Source organism: Homarus americanus, unplaced genomic scaffold (genome assembly GCF_018991925.1).
Source record: "Homarus americanus isolate GMGI-L3 unplaced genomic scaffold, GMGI_Hamer_2.0 scaffold6317, whole genome shotgun sequence".
In the NCBI taxonomy this organism is placed as follows: domain Eukaryota; kingdom Metazoa; phylum Arthropoda; class Malacostraca; order Decapoda; family Nephropidae; genus Homarus; species Homarus americanus.
Window position 1 is genome coordinate 9,324,146 of NW_024730668.1, and position 12,032 is coordinate 9,336,177.

The 12,032-nt window shown below is 33.8% G+C and overlaps 1 protein-coding gene across 4 annotated transcripts in view; it reads right to left on the bottom strand.

The window, feature by feature from the left end:
* Positions 1-7,006, bottom strand: part of LOC121867227 (uridine-cytidine kinase-like 1) — a gene marked incomplete at its 5' end in the record, with an annotated part of 107,912 nt that extends 100,906 nt beyond the window's left edge. For all 4 annotated transcript variants that reach the window (XM_042367075.1, XM_042367076.1, XM_042367074.1 and 1 more), the window contains 1 exon segment: positions 6,917-7,006. In XM_042367075.1, coding sequence (XP_042223009.1) covers positions 6,917-7,006 — 90 coding nt within the window.
* Positions 7,007-12,032: the final 5,026 nt, after the last annotated feature.

Sequence of the window (12,032 nt, forward strand, 5' to 3'; positions counted from 1 at the left end):
CCCCCCCCAAATTTCCATTTAAAAAGTAGCTTTTGAGCTCTATTTGCTGTATAAGACCAGTACCCCAAATGTGACACTTACCCACTGACTCAGTAGTCCTTTACCAACCATCCTTGATTTTTTAAAATAAGGCCAATTCACTTCAAGTAATGTCATCAAATTATACCCGCTGGTGTAGTGTAAACACTAGTGACGTCACTGAAGCGTGTTGGGAGTGTTCCCTCGTCTCGGTGGTGTGACTATTTATACAACATGTGGTTCAACAGCAACCAACGTATTCTAATTGTGGTGTTTCATTAGGATTTGAGTGAAAAAGGTTACCAGTATGTACTTACTACATACATTTATTACACAAATATATATATATATATATATATATATATATATATATATATATATATATATATATATATATATATATATATATATATATATATATATATATATATATATATATATATATATATATATACTGAATATACTATGTACAAAAAATGAATGTTCAATGAATCATTTATGGTGCATTAGGGTACTGGTCACTTCTGATGGGCTATAAATAGCTTTGTTATCTCCCCTCCATCTCACCCTGAGCCAGACGGAAGGGTCTTGGTAAATAACACGTTTGCTTATTTTCCATTTACTTTAAATAGATTTACCGAATTATTTGTTTTATTTATTTATTTATAATATACTGTAATATATTAAACACACTGTAATTATTTTCTTTAATTTATAAACTGTTTTACGACAAAGGAATGTTCTCCAGTAGTGTTTCATTAGGATTTGAGTGAAAAAATATTACGTACTTACACAATTGTTCCTCTTACTTTGACAACACAACATACATACAGTATATTATTTCTCAGTTTTGATCTTTTTTTTTAATTTTTGTATTTATTTATAGTTAGTTACTTAAAATAAGGCCAATTCACTTCAAGTAATGGCATCAAATATTACCAGCTGGTGTAGTGTAAACACTAGTGACGTCACTTGAGCGTCTGTAATTAACCGTCGATAGTTTCAAGAATTAATGCACTCATTTACTGAATATTCTTTGGAAAAAAATAAAATTTAAATCAATTATTTATAGGAGATAAATATTATTATGAGTAAATATACCGATACCGGTATGCATTACTGACCACCTCCACGGCTAAAAATAGCCTAATCTCGCGGTCACTTTCCCTTTCTTGTCTCCTCACTGGCAAATGGGGGGGGGGGGCGTGGGAAGGGGTGTGTGATGATAGCTGTGTTTATTACAGGGGTATAAATCTCTTTTACGGTATGTTAGACAGGTTTATAATACATTTTTATTATTTTAATATACCGGTAATCTTAATTTGAATCCAGCTTGCCAAACGTAAGTTTCAGTATAAAATAATTAGTGGTAAGACCTTGTGAGTGGCTTACGATGTTTTCATCACCACTCTTGACAAACTAAACCACAATATTTAAGAGGTAAGAATTTTAAACTTGGTGGTTTAGACGATCCCCTAACTTTGGGCAGATTTTTTTAATGTTCAAATTTCGTCTTATAGGCCGTGATATACGGTACATAGAATATTCAGTACATGACTGCGATTCTAAAATATATATATATATATATATATATATATATATATATATATATATATATATATATATATATATATATATATATATATATATATATATTCACACACACACACACACACACACAGTCGACCCTCGTTAATTCGAACCCCTTTAATCCGGATTTCGGATAAATCGGACGAATCTGAACTGTCCATATCAAATTTCTGGTTCTGGGATTGTCCCAGTTGCAATTGGGGTTGCAATTTCAAATTCTGTGTCACTACTACGAAATAACAAAGTCCCTAGTGCACTCTAAGATTAAGAGAAAACGGACAACTCAGGAGTGCTGAAGTGAGAGAAAACGGACTCCTATGACGGGGCACTCAAATAAAGAGACACGGCTACATGTTTTGTGGACTAGCCACTGTACAGTATCCTTTTCATCACTTTGTAATAAACCTCGTTATGCCTATGTGTTTCTGATAATTATCATAACATTATATATTTATATATTTAGCGGTTGTACAAACACAAGGCCTCACGCATGCCATTCAGACTGACAGACTTGACAAGTTTTACCAACCATAAAGACAGTTGAAGCTTTAAACATCACTCACAATGGATATTGAATATTCCATCTGTAATCAGACATACCTAAGTTGCCTTAACAATTGCAACCCCAGTTGCAATATCAAATTCTGTGTCACTACTAAGGTATAACAGTCTCTGGTGCACTCTAAGATTAAGAGAAAACGGACGAGTCAGGAGTGCTGAAGTGAGAGAAAACGGACTCCTATGACGGGGCACTCAAATAAACATACACATACCTGTATAATGCAATATTAACCCCTAAATCGGTTAATTCGGACAATCGGCTAAAACGGACACCCTTCCCCCTCTATTAGTCCGTTTTAATGAGGGTCGACTGTATATATATATATGTATATATACAGTATACAGGTTGTACCTCTCTAGTCCGGCAACCTCGGGACCTGACCGGTGCCGGACCATGGAAATTGCCGGACCATGGAAATTCACCCTTTTCCTGGATAGATAGTTACTTGTGCTTATGCCTGGAAGCACTAGCACCACTTTCTCTGCATCATGGTCTCTTTGAAGACATATTGAAGGGTTAAATGTCGTATAGTAGCTTCTCAAATTTCGCGAGTTTTTAATTCTTAACGTATTTTATTGGAACACACAAAAAAATAAATAAATAATAATTTTGACGGCGGAAACTTGAATTTCGACGGGTTTGAACGGCCCGCCAACGTGCAGACGACGTGCATAATCGTGTAAACAGCGTCATTTCTCTTATGTACAAAAGATTCATTATTGTTTATTACTGAATGTCTTTTTTATTGAATTAATGTTTATGTATGCAAAATGAGCAATACAATTAATTAATAATACGTAGAATATTAAAACACACGAGGAAATGACACAGCATTGTATTCGTTGATTACAAAACCAGTGACTGACTGGTTCTACATATAAAACTGAAGAAAATAAGACCTTGGTTGTAGCTGTAGTAAAATTAATATGGTTGTTTTAAGTAATGTTATTTAATGTTAATAAATGGAACAATAGAAGTAGCTAACGATAATGGTAAAGAAAAAAGAGAGATCGCATATGTAAGTGCGCAGGCGCACACGTGAAAACATATCATCATTACTTTACATAAGAATATGAAAGCAACACTTATTTACTGTTCATATATATTTTAATTAATGTTTCTGAATTTGCTTTTATTGAATTAATGTACGTGTGTGCAAAATTAACAATACAATTTATTAATAATACGTGGAATATTAGAGGAGACGAGACGGCTGCCGGCATTGTTTATGTTAAAGCTTACGAAACCAGTGACTGATTAGTTCTACATATAAAACTGAAGAAAATAAGACCCTGAGTTTAGCTGTAATAAAATTAATGTAAAAAATGAATATGGTTGCTTGAAGTACCTGTAATGTTATTTAATGTTAATAAATGGAACAATATAAGTAGCTAACCATTAATGGTAAAAAAAAAGTGAGACTGCTCGTATGTAAGTGCGCACATGTGAAAATATATCGTCATTACTCTACATAAGAATATGAAAGCAACATTTATTTACTGCTCATATATATTGAAGGGTTAAATGTATAGACAAGGAGAGAGAGAGAGAGAGAGAGAGAGAGAGAGAGAGAGAGAGAGAGAGAGCTGCCGGATGTAAACAAACCTTAATTTCCCGCGGCTTTGTTGGTTTTTTTTTTATGGGGATTAGCCCACCTGGGCATAGGTCACTGACCCACATTGGGGCCTGAGGGGCAAAACTTTAATACTCCTGTAATAATAATAATTATAATAATAATTCAGAAAAAAAGAAAAAAGAAAAAAAAGAAGCTGCCTATCTACCTATTGGACAAACTAAAATCGTTCCGGACCACAGGAGTTTCCGGACCACAGAATGCCGGACTAGAGAGGTACAACCTGTACTATGTTATTATTTCATACTAACCCTGTAAAACTTAGTTCCTAAATAAATATTTATTAAAAAAGGAAAAAATATTTAAGAGCAGTTTCAGCTTAAACTTTACTAATGTTGTGATATATGTACATACCTGTAATATAAGTAATGGCATAAAACTGACATGCCAATATATATATATATATATATATATATATATATATATATATATATATATATATATATATATATATATATATATATATATATATATATATATATATATATATATATATATATATATATATATAGAGTAGTACCCCGCTTAACGCGGTCAATAAAACCCACAGGGTACCGCTAAGTGAACAACAGAACATATGGGATTAACTCCAATAGAAACTGGCCCGACCCCCAAGCTCCACTTTTTCGGACACAATACCTATGTTCTAGTAAAAATAACATCTTAATTTTATGATGGTACATGCACACAATTAATACTTAAGAGAAATAGAGAAATACAGTCGCCAAGTTAATGTCCATTCAAATAATGGCCTCAACTCCCTCCCGCTCTTCTCACACTACACTCACTGGCTCTTCCCTCTGAGAAATTTTTGGGGGAAAACCACTAAATTTTAATAAATAATACCTCAAACTAAAGTTAGGATAATACAATTGACATTGCTGGATTCCTTGTAAGACCAGGAATATTTTGAATATAAATGTCATATATTTTGCACAAAAGATAACATATATACTCAGAGTAAACATTATATCTAAATTTTGTATGTCTAATGCAAAATCTATGATGTTTATATTCAAAATGATCACCAAATTGTAAGAATTCCAGCAAATGGGGGGGACGCCCCATCTTGCTGAAATGTAATGGTGCCCACATAGAGCATATTTTGTGACTTACAAGTGATTGTATAATAAAGTGATCATTTTGCCTATGTATGGAGACTTGACAAAAACATTTCTTATATGTGTGAACTCATCACAGAGTCGGGGGAGATGAATGTACAGTAATTTTCTTCCTTTTTTTTTTTTACTGTTACATGGACACACACAGTCTTTCATACAGTGTGAAAAAAAAATGAAGAAATTATTATGATACAGTGATTATACTGTAATCTCAGTACTTCTAGCATGTTGCACTGGTTTCCTTTTGGTCCATACAGCAGGAGCACAAAAAATTTTCCAACACTATACGGAGTGGTTGGTGACAGTGACAGTGATAAACCAAAGATGGAGAGCTCTGACACCATGTCTATGTGCTTTGTCAGAGTTTTGAATGCAGTACATTTCCCAATCTTGAAGAATGCAGTGGTATTGTTACAACCAATGAGGGCAAGTACAGCAGAGAGGCACAATGACACTCATTTGCCAAGCTATTTCACAAGAGTATTAACAGGTATGTAGTTCTGCTTTCTTGCAATGGATTTTCCCCAAGTGCCCCACATGCATAATATACTTAAGGAAAGAGAAGCCCCTTGCTGTAGTAATGCACCCCAGTCCTGTGATGGGGTTTTGCAAAGTCAATGGCTTGCAGCACAATACAAGTGTCTGATTCTTCATGTGTAGAGAAAAGATGTTAAAGCAGGGCCTCACCAGACCTCCTCACACACTTCATTGTCTCTGCATTGGCAAAGCTCCCTGCAAGAATGTTGGATTTACCCAATCTAACCTGAGACATGGCCTTGGTGATGACAGAATCACTGATAAAGGCAGCAAGGGCAGCTTTGTTGGCAGGTTCTTTCAAGAAAAGACAGTAATTTGGGACAATAGTGAGCCACTTACTTGATGAGTTTGGCTTATCATATCAGTTAAAAACGACTGTGACTATGTTAACTCCAAGTTGATCATCTTTGAGGATGTGCAGGATCTTTTTCAGCATCTTTTCTGATATTAACTGTCAGATAACTAATAACTAAATTAAACCTTAAATAGATCTTAAATTGTTGCATTCTCCACACCTGTCTGTAATTGGAAAGAAAACACCATTACAGTATTGATCTTGGATAAGAGGCATAGTCTTCAGGTCTGGTAACGTCATTCAACTAGACAATCACCAAAAATGAAATTTCATATACTATCATATTTATTAATCATGTGTCTCCACTAGCATTGGAATATACCCCTCTGAATGAACAACCTGTTTTAAAAAAGTTTAAAATATCCCTAATGATAAGTGCAGTCAAAAAAAAATACAGTAGTTTCTAATGTGTAAATTTACAGAATAGCGTATAAAAAATGGCAATATCTATGGTTTCCTTTTTACAAGTATAATTCTGTGAAAATCACAAATGTTTTCTCTTTTAGTTGTCTTCATCTGTTATAAAAAATGGATGTTTTATCTATCATATGCAGATGAAATGCTTCTATTAGCGAGTCACTAATGTCGCTATGGACAGTCACACAAATGGTCACAGAAAATAGTCCTGCCGGTGAAAAAATTACCCAAATCCATAATTTTCTTAATTCTTACATTATATTACAACCATTTAAAAAAAAAAGTTGTGTGTATTGTTCTAACGGAGGGGGAATCCAAACACTTTTTCTGGCTTTGACAGGTAGACTATTACATATGACAGGTCCTGGTTACCTATAGCAGATCCTGGTTACATATGACAGGTCCTGGTTACATATGACAGGTCCTGACAAAAATTGGGTGTTTTGTCACAGAATAAAACAATAAAACAGAAGTGTCCGCAAGCCTATAGGCTAGCAGGCCAGACAGAAACCTCTGTTAAGCCCTATGTTGTACAAGCTTGCTGTAAAAGCAACCTCTCAATCAATTCTAAATTACATGTGAACCAGCAATCCCAAGAATAGGAGGTAAGTGCTGTATCCACTCAGTCGCAACACCGTATTAATTGTACAACTAGGTAAGCACACTTTATCATACTTCCTTACCTGTTGAAGCTGTGTCATAACGTTCTGAGCAATAAGGTTAATAGCAACTTCATTTTCTCCACCTCTTGGAACAATGATGTCAGCATGAACCTGAAAATACATACCAATACACCATTAAAAATGTAACTGACAGTTTGTAAAAAATGGCATATGATAAAAATCTAGAATATGATCCCTAAAAAAATTCCACAAATTAGGTCAAGGGCATATGCAAGTATTAATCTACCAGAATGAGGCTGAGGGGTTAAACGGGACTCTGACAAAACAAAACTTAACATCGCTCATTTTATACTTCAAAGAGTGGACCAGGTGGTATCGATACACTGAGTGTACAAAAAGTGAGAGATTGGTAAAAATAATGTACTGTTTATTCAGAGATGGATGGCTTAATAAGATTGAAAAAAAAAGATATAAAAGAAAGTAGTGAAAAATGGACATCCAAGAAGCAGTAAAGACTATAAATGAAAAAAAAAACATGGCATTTGAGGTGAATACAGTATATGAGTACAGGTATATGGGGTTTTGTTGTGGTTGGGAAGTATCATAATAATAAACCTTTATCAAAGGACAGTAATGAATGAAAATAGAATAGGTGTGTGTTGATTTCTGTCAGTCTGTATTATAGCCCAAAATGCTTGAAAAATGGGCAAAATAAATCATTGTACAGTCGACCCTCGTTAAAACGGACTAATAAGGGGGGAAGGGTGTCCGTTTTAGCCGATTGTCCGAATTAACCGATTTAGGGGTTAATATTGCATAATATTGCATTATACAGCTATGTGTATGTTTATTTGAGTGCCCCGTCATAGGAGTCCGTTTTCTCTCACTTCAGGACGCCTGAGTCGTCCATTTTCTCTTAATCTTAGAGTGCACCAGTGACTTTGTTATTCCTTAGTAGTGACAGAATTTGATATTGCAACTGGGGTTGCAATTGTTGAGGCAACTTAAGTATGTCTGATTACAGTTGAAATAATCAAGATCCATTGTGAGTGATGTTTAAAGCTTCAAATTTCTTTATGGTTGGTAAAACTTGTCAAATCTGTCAGTCTGAGTGGCATGTGTTTGTACAACCGCTAAATATATAAATACATAATGTTATGGTAATTATCAGAAATATGACTAGGTTTATTACAAAGTGATGAAAATTATACGATCAATACTGTACAATGGGTAGTCCACAAAACATGTAGCCATGTCTCTTTATTTGAGTGCCCCGTCATAGGAGTCCGTTTTCTCTCACTTCAGGACGCCTGAGTCGTCCGTTTTCTCTTAATCTTAGAGAGCACCAGAGACTTTGTTATTCCTTAGAAGTGACACAGAATTTGAAATTGCAACCCCAATTGCAACTGGGACAATCCCAGAACCAGAAATTTGATACTGACAGTTCAGATTTCGTCCGATTTATCCGAAATCCGGATTAAAGGGGTCCGAATTAACGAGGGTCGACTGTATAATCACTTTTTTTTCATAATGTGCTACACTGGCAACAGGAGCTGTTCCTGTACATGAATGAGACAGTTTTTATTTGACATACATGACGTCCTCAGGATACGTACGACCAACTTAGGAACAACTGCCAATACAAAGTCTCAAAGTTAAACTTTAAGTTTACATTTTTTTTTTATTACAGAGATTAGCCCACCTAGGCATATTAGATAACAAATTATACTTCCAATATCTTCCCAGGCAGTAGTACCTCCCTGTTTGATAGCTGCCTACCACTAGCTACTTTTACCTAATGACTTATTTTTGTTCAATCCAGAATGTGACGCCTAGCTTATACCTAGGTATGTTAATGCTCAGCAATAACTAGCCAGGCCAACATACAGGCAATTAAAATATCAAATAATTACTTAATACGTAATATTAGGAGGACACGTCGCTACCTGGCATTTAATTGCTATTCTCAAAACCCCCTCCCTCACACGCATTGCTACCTTAATCTTCTTGCCTAGCGAATCAGCTGTAAATATGCACAAAGAAGGCTCTGCTAATTTCTGTTGTAATAACCGAAATACTTAGTGTCACGAGGATTTTATATACGGTATTTATACATCTTAGCACGGTGAGGAAATCGAGTGACTTTTATTTTGTTTATATCTCTCAGATATTGTGTTTGGGACAATTTCTTAGACGGTCTGGTCAGCATGGTGACCACAGTGCATCTTCTATTATGAAGTCGATATATATATATATATATATATATATATATATATATATATATATATATATATATATATATATATATATATATATATATATATATATATATATATATATATATATATATATATATATATATATATATATATATATATATATATATATATACTGCTATACTATATATATATATATATATATATATATATGCTGCTGCTATATGCTATATATATATATATATATATATATATATATATATATATATATATATATATATATATATATATATATATATATACACACACAGTATTACCCCGCCTAACGCGGTTTCACTTAACGCGTTTTATCATATACGCGGTGCCTCGCCAGAGCTGAACTTTCACTTAACACGGATTTTTTCCACATATACGCGGTGAGTGTCCGGCTCGAGACGCTATTTTTAGATTTGCCCCACCCGCCACCCTGCCTGACTGCCTGTTTTAGCTCATAAAATTCATACAAATTACCCCGCCAGAATATAATTTACATTGCTGGAATTCTTATAATTTGGTGATCATTTTGAATATAAACATCATATATTTTGCATTAAACATACAATTTTTAGATAAAATTTTTTCTCTAGGTAACTATGTTCTCTTGTGTGCAAAATATATGACATTTATATTCAAAATATTCCTGGTCTTACAAGGAATCCAGCAATGTTAATTATATTATCCTAACTTTAGTTTGAGGTATTATTTATGAAAATTTAGTGGTTATCCCACACATCTCCTTGGGACGGTTGGTGGGGGGTGGGGGGGAGGGAGGGACCGACCGACCATCTGTTACCCCGTGAAGAATTATTATTTTTTTTATTAACTGAAGATATTTGTTTTAGCTCATAAAATTCATACAAATTACCCGGTCAGAATATAATTTACATTGCTGGAATTCTTATAATTGGGTGATCATTTTGAATATAAACATCATATATTTTGCATTAAGCATACAATTTTTAGATAAAAATTTTTCTCTAGGTAACTATGTTATCTTTTGTGCAAAATATATGACATTTATATTCAAAATATTCCTGGTCTTACAAGGAATCCAGCAATGTCAATTATATTATCCTAACTTTAATCTGAGGTATTATTTAATACTAAATGTTAAAAACTCTGGAAGGGAGGATTGGTGGGGGGTGGGGGGAGGGTTGGGACTGACCGCGCGGTTGGAAGAGGGGAGGAGGCAAGGTGGGGTACTTTGATTGATAGATAGTGTCGTGAAGATTATTTTTTTTATTAACTGAAGATATTTGTTTTGATCATAAAATTCATACAAATTACGGTCAGAATATAATTTACATTGCTGGAATTCTTATAATTTGGTGATCATTTGAATATAAACATCATATATTTTGCATTAAACATACAATTTTTAGATAAAATGTTTTCTCTAGGTAACTACAGTATGTTATCTTTTGTGCAAAATATATGACATTTATATTCAAAATATTCCTGGTCTTACAAGAATCCAGTAATTCAATTGTATTATCTTTAGTTTGAGGTATTATTTATTAAAATTTAGTGGTTTTCCCCAAAATTTCTCTGAGAGGGAAGAGCCAGTGAGTGTAGTGTGGAGAAGAGGGAGGGAGTTGAGTCCATTATTTGAATGTTAACTAGCTGTATTTCTCTATTTCTCTTAAGTATTAACTGTGTGCATGTACCATCATAAAATTAAGATGTTATTTTTACTACAACATAGGTATGTGCCTTCAAAAAGTGGAGTTTGGGGTCGGGCGGTTTCTATTGGAATTAATCCCATATGTTCTGTTGTTCACTTACTGCGGATTTCATAACGCGGGACCCTCTGGGTTCAATTGACCCGTTAAGTGGGGGTACAACTGTATGTAATAGGAAGAAAGAAGGCATTGGGGTGGAAGAGAAGTCACCCCATGGCACCATTTCACCCATAAAATTTTAGTTCTCTTGGTGTATTTCAAGATTATTTTCTTCATCAACACTGTACTGCATTATATTGTCCAATATGTAAAAATATATTTCAAAATGACCAATAATTTGCTTGGAAACCTGAAAAAAAAGCGTTTAGTTGAAGAGAGTCTCAAGCAAGATGTTGCCTCCAGTGAAACAAGAGACTAGCGCCTGTTTTGCTGTGTTAGAGAGCTGGATACTGCGCTTTAAACTTCGTCCTTTACAGCCAATTGTGTTCCAATAATTGTTAAAATGACCTAAAATTTAATATTAAACTTTTAAAATTATTGAATAGTATAAACTTCTTGATATTTACTAAAATAGTTAAGATTTAAGCCCTAGAACCGATTAATGTATTGGCGGGACTGATATAAGCTGGTTGCCGGCCAGTGTAGCTGTGAATTGGGTTCGTAGAATTCGTTAACGAATTTTGTTAGATTAACCGAATTGAAGATCATATGGAGGCAGTTAGATTAACCGTTCGTTAACAGGCGTTACGTTAGCGAGATACTGTATATATATATATATATATATATATATATATATATATATATATATATATATATATATATATATATATATATATATATATATATATATATATATATATATATATATATATATATATATATATATATATATATATATAGAATGGACTCAACTCCCCACCCCCTCTCCCCATGCTCGCTGGCTCCTCCCTCTCTGAGAAATGTTTGGGTGAAAACACTAGATTTTAAGGTATAGTAATAAATAATACCTCAGACTAAGGTTAGGATAATATAATTGACAATGCTGGATTCCTTGCAAGACCAGGAATATTTTGAATATACACGCCATATATTTTGCACAAAAGATAGCATATTTGCTCTGTGTAAACTAATTCTTACATTAGATCTAAAATTTGTATGTCTAATGCAAAATCCATGATGTTTATATTCAAAATGGTCATCATATTGTAAGAATTCTAGCAATGTAAATTATATTCTGGC